We start from the raw sequence: 23,737 nt of genomic DNA on the forward strand, positions 1-23,737 counted from the left end.
CCAAAAATAAATAAACGTTGAAAAAAAAAAAAAAAAAAAAAAACAGGACTTAACGTATCTCTCAAAGAGGAAAACTAGGCAGAGGAGCAGTGTGTGATTCATAGTACTGTGTAGCTCACTTCTCTAACTGGAAACTATTCTGTTCTTTTCTATAATAAAAACAGTGTGTGAGCAGATCACTGAGGGACATCATTCTTTTTCTAAAACTGAGAATATTTTAACAGTAAGTATTAGAAGCAGGGCTTAAAAAAAAAAACACTTAAAATTCAGTATTCTCAAGTATCTCCATTAAAAAAAACTAATCCAAGGATAATTCAATCACCTCACTGCGGATTTAAAATATCTGGCTAGGGGCGCCTGGGTGGCGCAGTCGGTTAAGCTTCCGACTTCAGCCAGGTCACGATCTCGCTGTCTGTGAGTTCGAGCCCCACGTCGGGCTCTGGGCTGATGGCTCGGAGCCTGGAGCCTGTTTCCGATTCTGTGTCTCCCTCTCTCTCTGCCCCTCCCCCGTTCATGCTCTGTCTCTCTCTGTCCCAAAAATAAATAAATGTTGAAAAAAAAAATTATAAAAAAAAATAAAATATCTGGCTATTTCCAGAAACCACAATGTGAAAGTTAGTTAGTGATTTCCTCATTATCATAATTGCTTCCTAAGTATTTTCATTATAATAGTGACCTTTTAGTTTCTTTCATTTTTTAACACAGTAAGAAGTTTATAAGAGCAACATATGGAAAATTCCCAATAGCTCATCATTTCTCATCAGATAGTGAAAAGTTGTGAGACTTGAAAGAAGTTCAAAGGGCACCTAGGTGGTTCAGTTGGTTAAGCGTCCAACTTCGACTCAAGTCATGATCTTACGGCTTGTGGGTTCCAGCCACACAACAGGCTCTGTGCTGACGGCTCAGAGGCTGGAGCCTGCTTTGGATTCTCCCTCTCTCCCTCTCTCTCTGCCCCTCCCCTGCTCGCACTCTGTCTCTCTCTCCCTCAAAATAAATAAACATTAAAAAAATATATTTTTTTTTAATTTATAAGGGCACCTGGGTGGCTCAGTCAGTTAAGTGTCTGACTTGGGCTCAGGTCATGATCTCATGGTTCGTGAGTTCGAGCCCCACGTTGGGCTCTGTGCTGACATCTCAGAGCCTGGAGCCTGCTTCGGATTCTATGTCTGTCTGCCTCTCTCCTGCTGGCACTCTGTCTCTCTTTCAAAGAGTAAATAAACATTAATTTTTTTTTAATTTTATTAAAAAAATAAAAAGAACTAAGTTCCAATAAGCTGTCTTTTCATTAATTTCTAGTTAAAAGATTTTGTATGAAGAAGTTGTTATTTTTTAAAAAGAACCTTCCCCCAAATAAAGTCTGCATTATAGCAATCTTTAAAAAAAAAAAAAATGCAGAAGCACCTGGGTAGTTAACTGACCTCGGTCAGTTAAGCGTCCAGCTCTTGATTTTGGCTCAGGTCATGATCCCACGGTTCGTGAGTTTGAGCCCCACATCAGGCTCTGTGCTGGAAGTGCAGCACCTGCTTGGGATCCTTCTACCTCTCTTTCTCTCTGCCCCTCCCCTGCTCATTCTCGTGCACGAGCGGAACAAGCTCTCTCAAAATATATAAACATTTTTTTTAAATGCATTTATTTCTCTTTCATGGATCCATGGTATTAAAAATAGCCAACAGACAGATAAGCTTAGAAAAATCAATAACACGTTTCAAGAGATAATTTTCCCTTCTTAAACATTCACCTCTATGAGATTCAACTAGTAAAAGACAAGGTCTTTAAGTAAAATCTTAAATTATCTTTTATTATTTTTTTTTCAACGTTTATTCATTTTTGGGACAGAGAGAGACAGAGCATGAACGGGGGAGGGGCAGAGAGAGAGGGAGACACAGAATCGGAAACAGGCTCCAGGCTCCGAGCCATCAGCCCAGAGCCCTGACGCGGGGCTCGAACTCACGGACCGCGAGATCGTGACCTGGCTGAAGTCGGACGCCCAACCGACTGCGCCACCCAGGCGCCCCTTAAATTATCTTTTAAATTAAATAAAGGCAAATAACATTCCTTTCCACTCTCTGAATAGATGTCCCCAGTTTCTGTTCTCACCCACCCAGCCTTAAGGCCTTCTTGCATCAGCTGCCTTCACTGGCTCCTTCCCTCTGACAGGAACATGCTAGGGGGGACTATGTCTTACCAATAACAAAAACCTTCCTTCACACCCACCTCTCTTTCAAGCTATCACTGGTTCTTTCTTCACTTCTTCAAAATGGACTCCCCATTCCTTATGTGCATCTTCTGCAGCCATCTGCTGTCACACACACTCCCAGTGTTGCTGCCACCAGACCTCTTCCACCACAACTCCACTTGGAGCCTCTACCCCTGTGCAGTGTATGCAGTTTTTTTGTTCTTTTTTGTAACGCAAGCGACTGACTTAAACACTGATTAGGCATTCACTTCAAAGAGGCATCTACTTCAAGAGGGCTATCTTGAATAAACACATTGCCAGCCACTTAATTAGATAAAAAGCCAGGCTGCCTTCCCTCACTGAGGCTCCTTTGTTTTAGAGATCTTGGTTGATTCTGATAAATGATTTGGAACACTTGTTTTTTCTCCTTCTATGTTTTAAATTCCCCAATAGTGAGCTGGAAAACCCTAGGCCCCTACCCTCAACTCCCAATAAAAGCAGAATCCTGGGCCTGTGTGTGCTCCTGCTCTCACTCCCAGGCATGTGCACTCTCCCCCCACCCCTCCCCGGCTAACCACCCTCAACGTCCTCGCTGTGTGGCTCCACGTGTGCTGTGTAATTTCCACATCCTGTAAATAATAAACCTTTATTTCTTCAAAGTTTCCTGATGGTTATTGCTGAAGGGTGTCTTGCAATTATAATAAGCACAAGGGCCAGTCCAACCACAGCACAGGCTGTGACCAGCACGTAACACCCTGAGAATTACAGCTGAGTGCAACCACTTCAACACCAGCCTTACCTCTGCTGACCTCTCCATTGCTTCCAACACCACTGACTGACCAGTCCCTTCCGCTCCTCCCGTATCTGTGCTCCCCCAGTGTACTCTGTGATGCCAGTCTCCAAAATCAGCTGTCAAAAACTCACTCATTAAGTATCCATTATGGACCAAGTGTAAGCTAAGCACTGGAGACAAAGAATAAGACAGCTTCCCATCCTCAAGGAGCTTCTGTTCTAATGATAGAGAAACAACAAAAAGCAAAGGAGAATTCTAGATCATTACTAGAGTTCTAATGTAACTACCTGGGGTGCTATTAATCTCAACAACAAAAGGACCCACTCTAAGCAGGACAATTTGAAAAGCCTCTCTGAAGCTGAATCCTAAGAGAAGAGGAGCCAGCTTGTCAGAGCCAGGAAAGAAAGATTCAGGAAGGACCCACAGCAATCATACAGTAATTAGGGAGAGTGAGGCAAATGTAGAAATAAGCTTAGCAAGCAAGGATGGGTAGGGCTAGAGAAAAAAGGTAGAGAGAAAGACTGGGACAAAATCCTGCAGGATTGTGTAGACCAGGGAAGATATGTAGATTTCATTCCATTTGCAATGAGGGGATTTAAACTGAAGAATGATATGATCTGATCTCCATTAAAAAAAGTATCTCTGGCTACTAGCTGGAAAATGGACTAGAGAGGACAAGGTGCTCTTTTGGGGTAGGGATCCATAAAAAGCAGACGGGGTATGACACTCAAAGCATAGCAACAAAAGAAAAAAAATAGACAAATTGAACTTTATCAGAATTTAAAACTTGTGTTCTTCAAGAATGTAAAAAGACAACTCACAAAATAGGGGAAAACATTTGCAAATTACATATTGGGTAAGACACTGGTATCTGAAATATGTAAAAAACTCGTACATCTCAACAACAAAGACAACCCAATTTAAAAACGGACAAAGGAGCTGAATAGACATTTTTCCAAAGAAAATATACAAATGGACAAGCACATAAAAGATGTTCAACATTTTTAGTCATTAGGGAAATGCAAATGAAAACCATAAGATACATTTCACACCCACTAGGATGACAATAATCAAAAAGACAAGTGTGGCAATGACATGGAGAAATTGAAATCCAAGTACACTGGCAAGAAGGTAAAATGGTTAAGCCACTGTAGAAGAGAGTTTGGCATCTCCTCCAAAAGCTAAACACAGATTGTTATATGAGCCCACAATTCTACTCATGGGTATATACCCAAAAGAACTAAAAACAGGTACTCAAACAAGGAAATGCACAGGTATGCAATAGCAGCACTATTCACAATAGCCAAATGGTAGAAAATGCCCAAATGTCCATCAACCAATTAACAGATAAACGAATTACAGTACATACACATAATGGAATACTATTCAGCAATAAAAAAGAATGAAGTATTGATTGATACATGCTACAATACAGATGAACCTTGAAAACACAATGCCAAGAGGAAGGGGCAGACATAAAAGATCACATATTGTATGACTCCATTTATATGAAATGTCCAAAACAGGCAAACCTACAGAAACAGAATGCAGACTGGTGGCTGTCAGGGGTGGGAGGAGGCAGGAGGAAATGGGTACAAACTGTTTAATGGAGGATTATCACTTACTTGGGAGTGACAGAAATGTTTCAGAACAAGACAGAGGTGGTTATTATACAATATAGTTAAGTGTATTAAATGCTAATGAATTGTTCACTGTAAATTGATGAACTTTGGGGCATTTGGGTGGCTCAGGTGGTTAATCATCTGGCTCTTGATTTCAGCTCAGGTCATAATCTCCTAGCTCGTGAGAGTGAGCCCCGCATTGGGCTCTGTGCTGACAGCTCAGAGCCTACTTGGGATTCTCTCTCTCTCTCCTTCTCTGCCCCTCTCCTACTCATTCTCTCTCTCTTTCAGAATAAACATTTAAAAATAAATAAATAAGGGGGCCACCTGGATGACTCAGTCAGTTGAGTGTCTTGACTTTGGCTCAGGTCATGATCTTGCGGTTCTGAGTTCAAGCCCCATATCAGGCTCACTGCTGTTCGCCTGTCAGCACAGAGCCCACTTTGGATCCTCTGTCCCCCTCTCTCTGCCCCTCCCTGCTTGCGCTCCCCCAAAACTAAATAAATATTTAAAAAATAAATAAATGATGAATTTTATGTTACATGAATTTCACTCAAATTATTTTAATTATTTTTTTAATCTTTATTTATTTTGAGAGAGAGACAGGGTGCGAGCAGGGGAGCAGCTGAGGGGAGGGAGACACAGAATCAGAAGCAGGCTCCAGGCCTTGAGCTGTCAGCGCAGAGCCCCACGCGAGGCTTGAACTCACGAACCATGAGGTCATGACCTGAGCCAAAGTCGGATACTCAACCCACTGAGCCACCCAGGAGCCCCTCAAATTATTTGTTTAAAAAGACAATAATGGGGCCCCTGGGTGGCTCAGTTTGTGAGTTCCAGCCCTGCATCAGGTTCTGTGCTGACAGCTCAGAGCCTGGAGCCTGCTTTGGATTCTGTGTCTCCCTTTCTCTCTGCCCCTCCCCCGCTCGTGCTCATTCTCTCTCTCTCTCTCTCTCTCTCTCTCTCTCTCTCTCTCTCTCTTTCAAAAATAAACATTTAAAAACTTATAAACAAATAAACAAGCAAGCAAATAAATAAAAAAATAAGACAAGAGGATGTGGAGAAACTACATCCACATGAGGGTCTCATTCTCACCCTAAATCTTGTCTTAAATCTTGGCATTTACCCATACTTTTTAAACGCAGAATGTTAGGGGTCCCTGAGTGGCTCAGTCACTAAGCATCAACTTTGGCTTAGGCCACGAGTCCCACATCGGGTGAACATGAGCCCCACTTTGGATGAGCACAGCCCCACTTCGGGTGATGAGCACAAAACATGAGCCCCAGGTGAGCCCTGCTTCTCTCTCTCTCTCCCTCTCTGCCCCTGGTGGGATTCTCCTTCTCTCCCTCTCTCACTTGTGCCCTCTCTCTCAAAAAACAAAAAACCAGAATGTCTGTCAGAGGTCCCAGGATCAGTGTGGCTGAGGGAGCATGTTGATGAGGCAGGCTGAGGGCAAAACACAAGCTAGCACCATCCCCCCTCCCAGTGGGACAGGTGTCCTATACTTTGGACACTCCCGGCTACCCCAAAACAAGAAAGGACAAAAAACAAATGGTTAAACTGATAAGGGACTCCACCAGTTTACCCAAAAAAGGCAATCCCATCAACAGCCTAAAGTCCAGGAACTCCCTACTGTCTTAATGTTAATGCTTTGCTAGAGGGAAAAACAACCTTAACTTGACAATAGCTGAGCCTCCATTAAGTTTTTAGCATGTGAAAGTCTCTTTGGAAACTCCCTCTTGACTTAATCTCCCCAGACTCCATAAAACAGTCACCACCACCCCCCACTTACAGTGCAGCTCTTTCTGCCCATGGTCCTGTCCCCATGCTTTAATAAGATTACCTTTTTGCACCAAAGACGTCTTCAAAAATTCTTTCTTGGCAGTCTGCTCCAGACCCCATGAACCCCATCATCACCTCCAAAACTTCATCACTGTCACAGCCTTATTCTCTTCAAACTGGATAGGACAGCCTCATCCACTCCCATATCACACTGATGGCTCCTCACACCTCTCACGTAGCCTTGACCTGTCTTCCAGTTCCAGGCCTGTGATTACCATCCTACTGGCTATTTCTTTTCTTTCTTTTTTTTTTTTAAGTTTATTCATTTATTTTAAGAGAGAGCACGAGTGGGGCAGGGGCAGAGAGAGAGGGAGAGAATTCCAAGCAGGCTCCACACTGTCAATGAAGAGCCTGATGGGCGCTCCAACTCACAAACTGAAGATCATGATCTGAGCCAAGATCAAGAGTCGATGCTCAACTGACTGAGCCACCCAGGAACTCAGGCCTGCTGGCTATTTCTACCAGGCCATCCCGCAAGCCTTTCAAATTCATGCAGTAGGTCCAACTCTGTCTTCCCCTTGAGAGGAAAGGAAGGAAGAGGAGAGGAGAGAGAAGAGGGGAGGGAGAAAGATTAATTTTGAAATTTCCCAGTGTGATACTGTGATATAATAATATTTACTTGGTCTTTGGCCCTGGTTCCTTGCACAGAGCCCCTAAAACCCTTGGAATTTCCTGATTGAGAGGAATGTCTTTGGTTATTCATAATAAGGCCCTTTCAACCACACCTAAGCTTATGCTAATGAGATGACTAGTTACTAGAGGAACCAACCAGGTGATTGGAACTTTCAGTCCCTAGACCAAGAGGGAGGGGAGAAGGGCTTTGAATTGAGCTCATCACCAATGACCAACGATTTAATCAACCATGCCTACATAACAGAACTTCCAGAAAACCTAAATAAATGGGTTCAGAGCTTCCAGGTTGAACACACTGAGGTGCTGGAAGGGTAGTATGCTCAGAGAGGGCACAGAAGCTCTGTGCCCCTTCCCATATACCTTGCCTTATGTATCTCTTCCATTTGGTTGTTCCTGACTTGTATTCTTTCTAATAAACTGGTAACAGTAAGTAAAGCATTTTCCTAAGTTGTGTGAGCCATTCTAGCAAATTATCAAACTCCAGGAGGGGGTCATGGAAACCCCCAAATTTATAGATGGTCTGTTAGAAGTATAGGAGGCCAGGACTTGTGATTAGCATCTGAAGTATGGGGGCATCTTGTGGAACTGAGCCTTTAACTTGTGAGGTCTGCACTAACTCCAGGTAGTGTCAGAAGGGCTATAAGAACAGAAACAACAGCTTTTCTTTATCTAGTATCTTTATTAACAGCACCATCCCTCTGGTATTCCAAAGTAATACCAGGTTCACCCCAGATATGGTGTGAGGAGGAGTAAATCTTGACTCTCCTCTCTCTCTCACCTTCCAAAAGCTATGAGTCAGGGCACCTGGCTGGCTCAGTCAGTAGAGCGTGTGACCCTTGATCTTGGGGTCCTGAGTTTGAGCTCCACAGTGGGGGTAGAGATTACTGAAAAAAAAACTAAAACAAAAGCAAGGAGTAATTCTTACCAATTCAGTTAAAGTAAGTATCTGAAGTATACAGCCCTACATGAAACATGAGCAAACATTAGATGAAGATGAACATTCAACCTTCCTACAATGAGTAAAACTGAAATTAAAACATTGAGAAAAAATTTCTCCAAATTAGTACTTTTTTTTTTTTTATGTTTATTTATTTTTGAGACAGAGAGAGACAGAGCATGAATGGGGGAGGGTCAGAGAGAGGGAGACACAGAATCTGAAACAGGCTCCAGGCTCTGAGCTGTCAGCACAGAGCCCGACGCGGGGCTCGAACTCACGGACCGCGAGATCATGACCCGAGCCGAAGTCGGACGCTTAACCGACTGAGCCACCCAGGCGCCCCCAAATTAGTACTTTTTAAAGAATTTTAATACCTTGTGCTATCAATGGCACAGCAAATTTGGTATTCACATAGGTTGCTGATGACTGTGTATACTGATTGGAACAATCCTTCTGAAAAGCATATGACTATACTTATTAAGTGACCAAAAAAAAGTACATTTTGACCTAATAATTATATTTCTATCAATCTATTCTAGGGGAATAAGCCAAAAATTTTAAAAAGGCTTATGCAATCTTTGAGGAAGACATGGTCACAGCTGCAGTGGAGCTTGGGGTGCTGGCTCCTGCTCTTGACTCACTGCTGTTGGCTCTCCCAGAGGAACAATTCTGTCAGGAAGCTGAGCTGCAGCCCTGGCTCTTAAATATAACAGAATAATCACCCCGGGAACCAGAGGTAGTGATTCACCAAACTACAGTTACCCTAACCAGCCACAATGTAAAACCTCTGAGAAGGTTATGTGCTGACTTGAAGCAAAAGAAAAGAACCTCAAAATGGATGCAACAGTTCAGATGCCTAACAAGACTCTGAGAATCACTACTTAGAAAACTCCTTGTGGTGATGGCAGTAAGACTTGGGATCTTTTTCAGATGAGGATCCACAAGCATCTCACTGACCTGCACAGTCCTTCTGAGATTGTTAAACAGATTACTTCCATCTGAGCCAGGAACTGAGGATGAAGTCATCAATGCCAATGCTTAAATTAATTACTTTAATAAATTATCAAAATCCATATACATAAAAAAGTTCATGCAAGGGGCGCCTGGGTGGCGCAGTCGGTTAAGCGTCTGACTTCAGCCAGGTCACGATCTCGCGGTCCGCGAGTTCAAGCCCCGCGTCGGGCTCTGGGCTGATGGCTCAGAGCCTGGAGCCTGTTTCCGATTCTGTGTCTCCCTCTCTCTCTGCCCCTCCCCCGTTCATGCTCTGTCTCTCTCTGTCCCAAAAATAAATAAACGTTGAAAAAAAAAAAAAAAAAGTTCATGCAAGCAAACATCTGGAGGCAACCTAAAAGGAGAATAATTAAGTAGAGTATAATATATTCACTTAATTTACAAAATGCAGCAAGAAATCATTATGACAACAAAATACCAGCAAACTACATCCAGCAGTATATCAAAAGGATTATACCTTAAAATGTGACCCAGTGGGATTTATCCCAAAAATGCAAGGGTGGTTCAACATACAAAAATCAATCAGTGTAGTATACAACATTAAAAGATGAAAGGAAAAAGCTACATCATCTCAACTGAAGCACAAAAAACATCTAACAAAATTCAATACCCTTTCATGATAAAATCACTCAACAACCAGGAATTAAAGGGAATTTCCTCAACATGGTGAACAGCATTTATTAAAAACAAAAACAAACAAACAAAAAAACACAACTAACATCTTACTCAATGGTAAAAGACTGAAAAATTTCCCGCTAGATCAGGAAGAAGACAAGGATGCCTTGTCGATTCACGTCTATTCAGCATAGTACTGAAAGTCCTAGCCAGAGCAATTAGGCAAGAAAAATAAATAAAAGGCAATCAAAATGAAAGGGAACAAACAAAACTATTCACAGATTACATGACCTTACATACAGAAAACTCTAAAAAATCCACAGGTTTCAGGGTACAAGACAACACACAAAAAAAACAGCTGTAGCTGTATATACTAACAATCAACATTCTGATGATTAAATAAAAAAAACAGGCCTCTTTTTAAAAAACGTTTATTTATTTTGCAAAAGGGGGTGGGGAGGGGCAGAGAGAGAGAGAGAGGGAGACAGAGAATCCCAAGTAGGCTCCATGCTCAGCATGGAATCCAACATAGGGCTCAATCCCATGACCTTGGGATCATAACCTGAGCTAAAATCAAGAGCCAGATGCTTAACTGAACTTAGCCACCAGGTGCCCCAGAAAACAGGCTTTTTGGCAGAAATGGAAAAACTGATCACAAAATTCATATTGAATTGCCAGGAGCCTCAAAAACCTAAAATAATCTTTTTTTTTTTTTCTTTTAAGTAGGTTCCCACCCACCATGGAGCCCAACATGAGACTTTAACTCACAACTCGGAGACCAACACCTGAGCTAACATCAAGAGTTGGCACCAACTGAGCCACCCAGGTGCTCCCCCAAAACACTTTTACTTATTATTATTTTTTAATGTTTATTTATTTTTTGAGAGAAAGAGGGAGACAGAGCATGAGCAGGGGAGGGTCAGAGAGCGAGGGAGACACAGAATCTGAAGCAGGCTCCAGGCTGTGAGCTGTCAGCACAGAGCCTGACATGGGACTCGAACTCACGGACCATGAGATCATGACATGAGCCAAAGTCGGATTTAGCTTAACCAACTGAGCCACCCAGAAGCCTCGTCAAAAACAACCTTTAAAAAGAAGAACAAGGGGCGCCTGGGTGGCGCAGTCGGTTAAGCGTCCGACTTCAGCCAGGTCATGATCTCGCGGTCCGTGAGTTCGAGCCCCGCGTCAGGCTCTGGGCTGATGGCTCGGAGCCTGGAGCCTGTTTCCGATTCTGTGTCTCCCTCTCTCTCTGCCCCTTCCCTGTTCATGCTCTGTCTCTCTCTGTCCCAAAAATAAATAAAAAAACGATGAAAAAAAAAATTAAAAAAAAAAAAAAAAGAAGAACAAAATAGTGGTGTTGGTTGCACAAAATAATGAATGTATTCAATGCCCCTGAATTTTATACTTTAAAATGGTAAAATAATAAATTTTATGTATAGTCTATCACAATAAAAAAATTCATTATGACAACACAGTAGAGAAATTTTTAAACGCCTATAACCTTTTCTATTAAAAATAAAGAATAAGACAAGAAAGGGGTGCCTAGGTGGCTCAGTCAGTTAGGTGTCCTACTTTGGCTCAGGTCATGATCTCATGGTTTGGGAGTTTGGGCCCCTCATCAGGCTCTGTGCTTACAGTTCAGAGCCTGGAGTGTGCTTTGGATTCCATGTTGTCCCTCTCTCTGTCCCTGTCCCCTCCCCCCCTCACCTTCCACCCTCCACCCCCCCTCAAAAAAAAAAAGCATAAATAGGTATGTGTATGAGCAGAAAAGTTTTGATTTTGAAGATCCAGGTTCAAGGCAGTAAAAATGTTCAGGAAAAGAATTGTTCACTGAGGCAAAAAAGTTAACAAACTAAATTCTGGAGATCATAAGCCATCATTTAGAGGGCAGAGAGGCCAAGTGGTAGACGGAGAGCCGGGTGAATGAAGACACAGCTGCCAAGAGGAAGAGAATTTCAAGAGAGGGTGGTTCAACAGTGTCAAAATCCTGCTGAGAGATCCAGATATGTGAACTGCGGGAATATTATTATTAAGCAATTCCAAAAAAGTTCTGCTAATGTTGTTTGGACCAACTCCTATGTTATGTGGTCTATGCTGTACAGTAAAAATGCTGGGGAAAAATCCTAAAAAATCCACTAAAGAAACTACTAGAACTAGTAAACAAGCCCAGCAAGGTTGCAAGAAACAAGGTCACTATTTTTAAAAATTAACTATTTGTACACACTTGCAATGAGCAATGTGAAAATGAAATTTAGAAAACAATTCCATTTACAATAACATCAAAAGGAATGAATTACTAAGGAATAAATTTAACAAAAGTGCAAAACCTATACTCTGAAAACTACAAAACATTGTTATCTTTAAAAATTAAAGAGGGTCTAAACAAATGGAAAGACATCACATATTCATAGATTTAGATGACCTAATAATGTTAAGATGGCAATACTTTCCAAATTAATCTACAAATTCAATGCAATCTCTATCAAAATCCCAGTTGCTTTCCTTATAGAAATTGACAGGCTAATTCTAAATTCATATAGAAATTCAAGGAACTACAAAAGCCAAAACAATTTTGAAAAAGAGCAGAGTTGGAGAACTAACACTTGCTGATTCCAAAATTACTACAAATCTTACCAATCAGTGTAGTAGTGGGATATGACAGATACACAGATCAGTAGAACAGAATGGAGTTAGAAACAATGACATACCACAGTCAATTGACTTTCAACAAAAGTATGAAGACAATTAAATGGGGGAAAAAACATCTTTTTTTTTTTTAATTTTTTTTTTCAACATTTATTTATTTTTGGGACAGAGAGAGACAGAGCATGAACGGGGGAGGGGCAGAGAGAGAGGGAGACACAGAATCGGAAACAGGCTCCAGGCTCTGAGCCATCAGCCCAGAGCCCGACGCGGGGCTCGAACTCACGGAGGGCGAGATCGTGACCTGGCTGAAGTCGGACGCTTAACCGACTGCGCCACCCAGGCGCCCCGGAAAAACCATCTTTTAATGAATGGTGTTGGAACACCTGGATAACCACATGCAAAAGAACGAAGTACCTGACACTGCCCACAAAAAATTACTCAAAATGTACCAATACCTAAATGTAAGAGCTAAAACTATAAAACTCTTAAAAGAAAACAGAGGTTAATTTTCATGATCTTGCTTTTGGTCATGGTTTCTTAAATATGACACCTAAGTCACAAACAAAAAAGAAAATGATACATTAGACTTCATCAAAATAAAAAACTTTTCTGGGGCGCCTGGGTGGCGCAGTCGGTTAAGCGTCTGACTTCAGCCAGGTCATGATCTCGCGGTCCGGGAGTTCGAGCCCCGCGTCAGGCTCTGGGCTGATGGCTCAGAGCCTGGAGCCTGCTTCCGATTCTGTGTCTCCCTCTCTCTCTTCCCCTTCCCCGTTCATGCTCTGTCTCTCTCTGTCCCAAAAATAAATAAACGTTGAAAAAAAAAATTAAAAAAAAAATTTTAAATAAATAAATAAATAAATAAATAAAAAACTTTTCTGCTTCAAAACAATATCAAAAATTGAAAAAACTCACTAAATGAGAGAAAATATTTGTAAGTCATACATCTGATAAAGGACTTGTTTACAATACATAAAGACCTCTCACAACTCAAAAATTAAAAAAAAAACAACAATTAAAAAATGGACAAAGGACCTGAATAGACATTTCTCAAAAAAAAGATACACAAATGACCAAGAACCATTTGAAAAGACGCTCAACATCACTTAAGGAACTGCAAAGCAAAACTACAATGAGGTATTACTTTCCATCCATGTGGATGGCTGTTATAAAGAAGACTGTAGGGGCACCTGGGTGGCTCAGTCAGTTAGGTCTGACTTCGGCTCAGCTCATGATCTCACAGTTCGTGGGTTCGAGCCCCATGTCAGGCTCCGTGCAGACAGCTCAGAGCCTGAAGCCTGCTTTGGATTCTGTGTCTCCCTCTCTCTCTGACCCTCCCCTGCTCACACTCTGTCTCTGAAAAGTAAATAAACACACAAAAAATTTTTTTCAATTATAAAGAAGACTATAAGTGTTAACAAGGACATGAAGGAATTAGAACCCTTAATACACTGCTGGTTAGAATGTAAAATGGTGCAGCCACTTTGGAAAACAATCTGGCAGTTCCTCAAAAGGTTAAACAAAGAGTTACCGTATGATCAAACAATTCTACTCCAAGGTATACATCTCAAAGAGAAAAACATGCGTCCACACGAAAACTTGTACATATGAAATATTCATAGCAACATTATTCATAAAAGCTAAAAAGTGAAAACAACCTAAATGCCCATCAACTGATGGATAAAATAATGTGGTATATCCATACAATAGAACATTCAGTAATAAAAAGGAGTGACACATTAATTTATGCAACAACACTGATGAACTTTAAAAACATTATGCCATGTGAAAGAAGTCTTAGAACAGTTTTTGTCACCCCAAAAAGAACCTCATACACTTTAGCCATCAACTGCCAACACCTCCATTCCCCTCTCATCTGCTTTCTGTCTCTATAGATTTGCCTATCCTGGACATTTCATATGAATGGCAAAAGACCATATACTGCATGATTCCATTAATATGAAATGTCCAGGACAGGCAAATCTATAGAGACAGAAAACAGATGAGAGGGGAATGGAGGTGTTGGCAGTTGATGGCTAAAGTGTATGGGGTTCTTTTTGGGGTGACAAAAACTGTTCTAAAACTAACTGTGGTGATGGTTGCACATATCTCTGAATATAATAAAACCACTGAACTATACACTTTAAATGGGTGAATTGTATAGTATGTGAATTATATTCCACAAAGCTGTTACCAAATATATATATAACACATAAATATACTACTAATATAATATGATATAATATGATATAATACAATATAATATTTATGTGTGTGTGTATATATATATGTATATATATATATATATATATATATATATATATATATATATGTATATATATATGCTGGGAGACCCACAGGTGTATGTTTTATGATAATTATAGAAGTGAACCAAGTCTGGATACCAATTATTGTCCTCATGAGGATGCAGTTACAGAAACATATTAATAAATCTAAACTCTTGGGGCACCTGGTGGGCTCAGTCGATTAAACATCCAACTCTTGGTTTCTGTTCAGGTCATGATCTCACAGTTTTGTGGGTTCAGGCCCCACATCAGGCTCTGCGCTGGTAGCACTGGAGCCTGCTGGGGATTCTCTCTCCTTCTTTCTCTGCCCCTCCCCCAGGCGCGCACATGCACGCGCTTGCTCTCTCTCTCTCTCAAAATAAATAAATTTTTAAAAAATTAAAAAATAAATCCGAACTCTTCAGGTTTTCCCAAGAGTTAAATATTCATTATAATACTTCATACTTAATGTGCTATTTGATATCAAAACTGTTATTAAAAGAGTGTTTCAAATAGCATATAATTTTATAAACTGAATTGGTGGTTAGCCATACTAAACAAAATCTCTTTGTTATATACATATCTAACACTACATATCCTATTTCTTATTTTAAGTATTATAGGCTTATTGCCCTAATGTTCCTAATCACTGGATATGTATTTCTTTTCTTGTCTTTTTAAAAATTGTGGTAGGGGCACCTGGGTGGCTCAGTCGGTTAAGCATCTGGCTCTTGATTTTGGTTCAAGTCATGAGCTCACAGTTGGTGAGACAGAGCCCCAAGTAGGGCTCTGCACTGACAGTGCGGAGCCTGCTCAGGATTCTCTCTCTCTCCCTCTCTCTCTCTGCCCCTCCCCTGCTAGCTCACTCTCTCTCAAAATAAACATTTAAAAAATTGTGGTAAAATATACATAGCATAAAATTTACCATTTTACACATTTAAGTGTACAACTCACAGCATTAAGTACATTCACAGTGTTGTGCAACCATCACCCCTATCCAATTTCAGAACTTTATCATCCCGAACAGAAACTCAACACCCATTAAACAATAACACCCCATTACCAGCAACCTCCAGCTGCCAGTTAACCTGTATTCTACTTTATATCTCTCTGAATTTACCTATTTTAGGTACCTCATATAAGTGGAATCATAAAATATTTGTCTTTTTGTGTCTGGCACATTGCAGTAGCATAATGTTTCCAAGGTTCATCCATGTTGTAGCATGTATCAGAATTTCATTCTTATTAAAGGATGAATAGTATTTCATTCTATGTATATACCACAATTTACTTATCCATTCATCTTCTAATAGGACAGGGGTTGTTTCTACCTTTTGGATATTGTGAATAATGCTGCAGTGAACACTGGCATGTAACCATATGTTTGGCTCCCTGCTTTCAATTTCCTGGAATATATACAGAGCAGTGAAATTGCTCGATCATACGGTAATTCTATGTTTAACTTTTTGAGGAACCACCAAACTGTTTTCCACAACAGCCAGACCATTTTACATTCCCACCAGTAATGAACAAGGGCTCCCACTTCTCTACATTCTCATCAACACTTGCTATTTTTTTTCATAATACCCATCCTCATGGGTGTGAAGTGGTATCTCATTGTGTGCAATGTATTTTTAGTCTATTATCTGTAAATAAAAGTTCACCTTGTGTTGATTTCTATAATTATACGTAGCACAGCCACTTTAGAAATATAAATAACAAATATTTACATGTTAGTAAAATAAAGCACAGAATCACAAAGATTTAAGTCAACTCAATTTTTAAAAAAGATATCAAAGATGACAAAGATAACACAAAACTTGTAAACTGTTTCACTCATCTGGGACTAATTTCTAAAATACTAACGTGTATACATAAAAATTTCACAAAGCAGGTTACAGCTTTGTGATTTATATATGTGTCAATGAAACAAACATAGCAGACACTCCTGAAATAAAACTTTTAAAGACACATTTATCCCTGGGAGATCATTGTCACTGTCCCCATTTTAAAGTGAATCTGAAATCAAACAGGTCTGACCACTTCTGTGCAAAGCAAATCTGTACAAATTCTGTACAAAGCAAATCTGTGCAGGAGATTTGGAAAATAACAACTTGATTTCAAGACTTTAGGCAAAAACCTCATAATTTAATATGCAATGTCAAAGAAACACAGAAGAACCATTTCTACTCTTAATGGTGAATAAACTATGGGAAGTTGTCCACAACACTGAAGCTTACGACCTCCAACAGCAATGACCGATAATTAACTCCTTGTTAGTGTGACCTGAATGTGGATTCAACTCAGAACTAGTTTTGTTTTGTTTTGTTTTTTTCCAGTATGCTCTAATAACACTAAAGTCTCTAGCTTGGTCTCTGTTTTCATTGTTTTGTTAAATTTTGGCGGTTCAAAACTAGGATTATTCTACTGTTAAACTGACCAAGCTTAGGTTAAAGCAACCACGGAAAATGGAATTGCTTTTTGACAGCCTTGCTTAAACCAGATATAGAAAAGAGTTGTCTTTTTTCCTACACCCTATATGCTAAACAAGATAATTATCGTTTACCCTCACCAAATGTGATCCAATCGTTTTACTCAAGTTTAAATATATACTACATATATTTTAATAAATATTTTCAGAAATTTTAAGAAATACTAAGAATATTTTAAGAAATGCATGTCCAGTTATGCAGAGGCGAAATGACCCGACTGGTATTTGCTTGAAAATACTTCAGCAAAGAAAAAAAAAAAAAAAAAAAAGTAGAAATGAAACGTTTGTGACAGATATTTAAACTGTTGAATATGGATTGTGGCATACAGGGGTTCATTTCACCCTTTATCTGTCTACTTTTGTCTATGCTTAGTTTTCACCATAACTTTTCACAAAACGAATTATTTCCAAAGTTACCATCCCGGTTATTGAACACGAGCGAGTCGGTGGATGTGAGCGTCCTTGTCTTCGGCACGAAACCCGGCGAAGAGTCCCCCAGTAGAGGCGAGGCCGACGTGGGCTCCGCGCCACCACGCGGGCCGAAGGCGCGCACATTTGCTCCCAGGCTGAATCTGACAACTCACTCGGTGCGCTCGGGGCTCAGAGGACCGTGGAGCGCAGCTGGGAAGTGGAGCACGCGGGGCTCACGCCCGCGGCTCGGGAAACCCGGGCAAACTCTGCTGGAGAGCTCCAAGGTCCCAGCCCAGTGTGCTCGGCCCCCGCGGCCCCTCTAGATCGCTGGAGACCCCTGCACCGCCCCCTCCGTCCCCCCACCGCGAACGTCGGCCCAGCCCGCCGCCTACCATCCAAGTCCTCGTCGTCCTCCGACTCGCTCTCCGCCTTCGCGTCGGTGACCAGGCCAGGGCCGGGCTCTAGAGCCTGGGAGCCGGAAGGAGGGGCAGCGGGCGGGCTGGCGGCTTGCAAGCGGGCCTCGCGCAGGCGGGTGAAGTAGTCCACCGCGAAGTCGACGAGGTCGGGCGGCTGCTGCCGCAGCACCTCCACCGTGTAGCCCTGCAGCAGCTCCGTGAGCCCCGGCGGGATCTGGATGTGGCTCATGCCGGCGGCGGCCGCGAGGACAGGCGGGTCCGGGCCGCCGGCGGCCACTAGCTCCGCGCTCCCTCACGCCGGCCTCTCGCCTGGTGCCCGCAAGGTCTCCTCCCGCGCGACCCGGCTCCGGCCTTCCTCGCGCCGCCCTTCTGCCGGGTGTGCGTCTCCAGGCCGCACGACCCTACGCTACTACGGCTGGCCTGGCGCCGCCGCCGCTGTCACTGGGCAGCCGCCGCCGCCTCGGGGACCGACAGGCGGGCAGGCGGGACGGGCGGGGCAGGAGCCCGGGTTGTGACGCACGCGGCCGCGGGCGTGCGCGCCCCCGCCGCCCGCCGGCCCTCAGTGCGCGTGCGCCGCTGGGCAGCACGCTGGCCCAGAGCCGTCCGAGGTCGAGATCGAGTCGCGGTAATGAGTGGTCTACCCGCCAAAGGGAGTCGTCAGTGCTTTTCACCTAGTCCCTAAGACCTTTCATGTATTGTTTCAACACTCGCTAAGAGCCTCCTGTTTGCCAACACCTGGTAGGCTCCACGGACACAGCCTACAGCCAGAGAGCCAGACGCAGGCACATACATTAAAACCTCAGTGTGGTTCCAGCTGTGGTGGAGAGCAAGAGGGCCCACTTTAGGAGGTGACATTCAAGCTGACTCGGAGGCCTGGTAAAAAGTTAGGACCACCCTGGTCACTGGGTGGAATGGTGGCATGACCACAAGACCCTCGGAAGTCTGGCAAGAGATCTGCAAAATGTCAAACGGGGAAGGCCTTGTAGATAGTAGGAGTTTCAGTGATACAGTAATTTGGGAGCCACAGGCAGAGAAATAAGCCTGGAAGAGTCACTAAGCCAAACTTGGAGAAACTGGAATAAGGCCCAGGGCAGGAACAACCTCTATGCCTGTTCCTCCTCTTGAGCATTCCCACCAAGATTCCCAGGACTAGGCCTGCGCACCTCTTCTCTTCCCACACTCCACCCTGGACTCACACTGATGGTGTTGAGCAGACCACAAGGCACTGTTATCCTTTGCCCCTAGGGAGGGGGCATAGGTGAATTGGAGAGGCTAGGCTATTTCCCAAGTTGCCCCCTTCACCCACACCAGATTGGAAGGGAATAGAAAAAGGTGACTGCCCTGGGTCACAATGCTGACAAAAGGCTGGGTAGGCATAGGACAGAGTCCTGCCTCTCGTCGCTGGGCCCAGCCAGAAAGTGACTAGCTGTAGGCTTGGGAACCTCAAAGGCATTTAGGATGGTTAAGCTCCACCTGGTAATTACCTAGTATTAATTAAAATCAGCACTAAGACCTCTCATATTGGCTTGGCACACACCCAGGAGCTCAGTGCTGCTGGGAACTGAGCTTCTGGAAATAAGAGCAACCGATCCCCACTGGTATAGAAGCCACCCACGCTCTAGGCCAGGTAGGCCTGTGATTCCAAATAGCAGTGTCTCCCTGGTTATGTTCCTGGACCCCTAGAAAGAGTCTTGGACCCTCTACTTTGTGAGAGGAGGGATAGTATCCAACTTGTTTCCTGCTGGTCCTTACTGCACACTCTTTAGAGATTTACTGAATGAATGAATGAATGAATGAATGGTTTCCACACACCAAGCAAAGCCAGTGAAACTGTTCTGACCCATCTCAGAACTAGGATACTTTTCTTCAAAGCTGTGTTTCTGATCTCAGTATATGAACACTGCACTAAGGATAGGCAGTAAGAAGCTAAAGGGGCAGGGTTCCCCAACTCTTCTCTGCTCTTGAGTAAACCGACCCTTCCAAGTTTTCCAGGAGTCAGAACATACCCAGAAAACCTGGGTGTGACTCCCACTGCACCACCACGCCTGAGGATCTGCCTGCTTCAAACAATCCTACAACCAACCCTTTGGAAAGGCGAATTCATAACTCCACTCCCTAGTTTGCTCATTCTTCAGGTTTTATATGTTTTAAAGGGGGACAGGTGCCTGTACAGTTAGGACTCTGACCTCAATTACAAAATAAGATAGAGGAAGGCTACTCCAGGGCTGATGACAGAGCTGGGTGTGGGTAGGCTCTCCCAGTCACACCAAGGAACTTCCATCAGCCTCTGCCAGGAGCAGGTCGGTTTGCTCTCAGATGCACCAAAGCTTCACCATCTATCCAGCAAACGGGACATTCAAAGGGCATCTTTGGAACTGGAAGGAACGACAGCAACAGAAAGCAGGAAACCCATAGCTGTTCCAAACCAGCCTGAGAGAGAGAAGGACAGCCAGCCAGCTTCGAGGCCCTACTTGGCTCCCCTCCCCTAACACCTGGTCCAAGAGCAGGGATCCATCCCTGCACCTTCCAAGAAGCCCTTCTGTAGTAAGTGGAGTCTCAAGGGCCTTCATGAATGCCTAGCTGAGCTGGCCAAAGAAGGGTACCCTAGAGAAAGAATACTAGGGCCCTGAATCCCACATCTTCTACCCTTACCCTCCTAGGACTGCCTTTGTTCAAGCCTGTCCAGCTGCACCATTGGAGGTTACTGTGGCAACCAGACCCACAGGCAACCAGTAACCGGGAAACAGCTGCCAACAGTGTGATGGTGGGTGAAAAGGCCAAAAACAGAGACTCTCAAAAGCAAGAGAAATACAGAGACTGTGGTAGAAAAGAGGAGTTCCCAGAGCACTGACATGACAGGCACTCAGCTCCAAGCCAGTCCTAGGAGTCACTACCCAGCAGGCAGTCAAATCTTGCACAGACTGCCACACCACCAACCACAGGCAGACATGAACACAATGGGGCCAATTATCGGAGATTTTACAACTATGGATACACAGTAATACAGGTGGGGTACATGGTTAGCCCCATAGTAGTGGGTCTGGTGAAAATGAACATGGGTGGGGCACCAACTATTATGTCCAACAAAACAGTGGATTTCATGTAATCTTGATTGAACTCACAACCATGTGATCAAGACCCGAGCTGAGATCAAGAGTCAGATGCTTAACCAACTGAGCCACCCAGGTGCCCTGATAGGTTTATTATTTTAAAGTTTGTTTTTTGGTTGTTTTTTTTTTTCTCTTTCCAGGAAGAAGGGATACACCCAAACTCTCCCAGACTCCTCTGGAAGGCTGCTCTTGGCTCAGACCTCCCAGCTTATACTCCTCTGCCCTCTGATACCTTCTGCCTGCTGGGGGTGGGGGAGGAGACTCAGCCCCAGCAACAACACCTCCCTCTTCTCTGCCCAAAGGGGATCTCTAAGCCACTCCATTCCCCTACTTGTCTCCAGGGACCCATTGGTCACCTGATCACCTCTGCACACCAGCCCCACTGGTCCAGTCAGTCATCCCAGCTCATTTAGTATCTACCACCATCAGTTTCTATTTTGCCTTAAAAGCGTTTATGATCCTCGTTGACAGGAATAATTGGGGAAATAGGTTATGTTTTCTCTGTCATCACCGAAGCTGTCCTTCAGCCTCTATAATGCCTCCCTCATGGGGCCACTGCCTTTTGTCCAGAAAGTCTGGTCTATTTTAACAAGCATCCATGCCCCAGGAAGCAGTTAAATCCCAAGGCACGTGTTTCTGTACCTGTGAGCCACCCCCTCCCAGGACACTGTGTCCCCAGAAAGTGTCAGTCTCTGTAGTGGACCTTGGATCTGCCTCAGAGACCCGTCAGGGCAAGGACTGAACCTGGAAAGGAAGGCAGAGCCTGGCTGGAGAGTCACAGGCCTACATGCTCACCAGAGCAGAGAAAGCAGAAAAGAGAGCCCTCAGGGAACATCTGGCCCTGGGGCTTTCCCAGTGCCTGTAGGGACTGTGTGCTATCTGTGGCCTGACTCACAGGTCAGATGCCTGGGCTTTGACCCTGTGGCACAGACAGGCCTCCTAGAGCTTGGGTCAAGCAGCCCCAGGACAGCCTCTGATAGCATCACAAGCCTTTCTTCAGGCCTGTGGATACCCAGACCTCACTCTATTACCTGTCCTCTATTATCAATTTGCCAATGATCTTGACAGATCAGTTTATCCTGTCTGAGCCATAGCTTCCACATCTGAAAGTGGGGGTAAAAATTCTTGCCCACTAAACATTGAGTTACATGGGGATAAAGAAATAAGACCAAACCAATGAAAAGGTTAGAAAGGGCATAGGGGGTTCCAGACTCAAAAGAACTGTAGGGAAAGAATTATGTGTTGAGATAATATGACCTTACAGCAGAAATGGCATTACTGTTGTTTTTTGTTTGTTTGTTTGTTTGTTTGTTTGTTTGTTTGTTTGTTTGAAAGAGAGAGAGAGAGAGCGAGAGCACACAAGTGGGGGAGAGAGGCAGAGAGAGAGAAACTTAAGCAGGCTCTATGCTCAGGGCAGAGCCCAATGCGGTGCTCGATCCCACAGCCCTGGGATCAAGAGTTGGACATTCAACCGACTGAGCCACCCAGATGCCCCACTAGTGTTGCTTCTAATAGGCTTGTTGCAACATCCCACCATCTGCCTCTCACCTTTGACCCACTTATACTCTGCTTTGTGCCTGGGTGAGGCCGTTATCACCAGTTGGTTGTTTTAACACTTGCGTCTCACTTCTACCTTAAGACTGTGACAGTCAGAGAAATTGCTGAGGAGGGCCCCAACCTCTTCCCCCACCTATCCCCATCAGGGAGAGAAAAGATATATCAGGAACAGGTGGCATTTCAAAGTGCATCATAAAAAGGAAGTGCCAGTCAAGAGGGAGTTACTCACCATCTGTTCTGCTCCCTTCACAAATATGCCTCCTGGGGCTTCCCTATTTGACTTAACACCTACCGAACAACCAAAGGAGTAAAAGAATCTACCACCACTAACATCAAGGAACCAAAACATTCCATTTTAAAATGGAAGTTGTTTCAAAGGGCAAATTATCCAGAAGCACAGACTGTAAAAGTGATCCTGAGCCATGGGAATGACTGTCATTTGGCTGGAACGTAAATGCACTCACATGGGCTTCCAGGCAAAGGCTGAGGTTGCAGCACTGTCTCAAGGACAGGGTGCTCCCGAGAAGAGCTTCAGGAAACACATATGTGGCCATCTCCAAACCAGTGAGAAATTAAAGACATCCTGCAGAATGAGGGGGCAGGTGTAACACTGAATTAATCTTCCCAAGCAGAGGGCACACAATTTTCATCTCTAAATGTTTTTTGTTTTGTTTTACTTGACCATAATTCCTATCTGGTCATCCAAAATATGTTCCCTGGAAGAAAGTGTCCTTCCTTAAACCCCCAAATCTTCAGCTTCCTGCCCAACTGGCCATATCCACTCCCAGATGGGGGTGTGTCCCTACCCCCTCACCCCTTTATGCAGAGTGATGGCTCTAAAGCCAAAGTCCAAGGATCTCTGTGCAGCTGCAGTAAGGTGGGAAGTGCCAGCAGAACTGGAACTGCCAGATGAGACAACGCCAGAGAAGCCCAGCTCCTGTAGCCTTGCCATCCACCAGACAAGGACAAACTAATTTGTCTCCTTCACCTCCTCTGGATGCACCTAGGCATCAATTTGTCTAATTAGCAAGGCCCATTTGGTGACATCAGATCACAGTGACCCCAATAACCATATGAAGAGTCAAGATTGATTTTGGCTTTTAGAACAATCAACTCTCTGTTAGCTCAGACAGCCATGTGGCTGAGGGCAGAGAGATAAAAGAATGAAGAGAAGAAAAGAATGCAGGCTTGTACTGAG

General features: G+C 43.6%; 1 protein-coding gene and 1 pseudogene across 1 annotated transcript in view; one reads left to right on the forward strand and one right to left on the reverse strand.

The window, feature by feature from the left end:
- Window positions 1-18,374, reverse strand: part of PRKAR2A (protein kinase cAMP-dependent type II regulatory subunit alpha) — a 113,441-nt gene extending 95,067 nt beyond the window's left edge. Inside the window, exon 1 of the mRNA XM_040445297.1 lies at window positions 17,849-18,374. Coding sequence (XP_040301231.1) covers window positions 17,849-18,101 — 253 coding nt within the window. The 5' untranslated portion in view covers window positions 18,102-18,374. The remainder of the gene's footprint in view (window positions 1-17,848) is intronic.
- Window positions 8,722-9,042, forward strand: LOC121011307 (40S ribosomal protein S20-like; annotated as a pseudogene).
- Window positions 18,375-23,737: the final 5,363 nt, after the last annotated feature.

This window comes from Herpailurus yagouaroundi, unplaced genomic scaffold (assembly GCF_014898765.1).
Source record: "Herpailurus yagouaroundi ecotype Mexico unplaced genomic scaffold, PumYag 193, whole genome shotgun sequence".
NCBI lineage: Eukaryota > Metazoa > Chordata > Mammalia > Carnivora > Felidae > Herpailurus > Herpailurus yagouaroundi.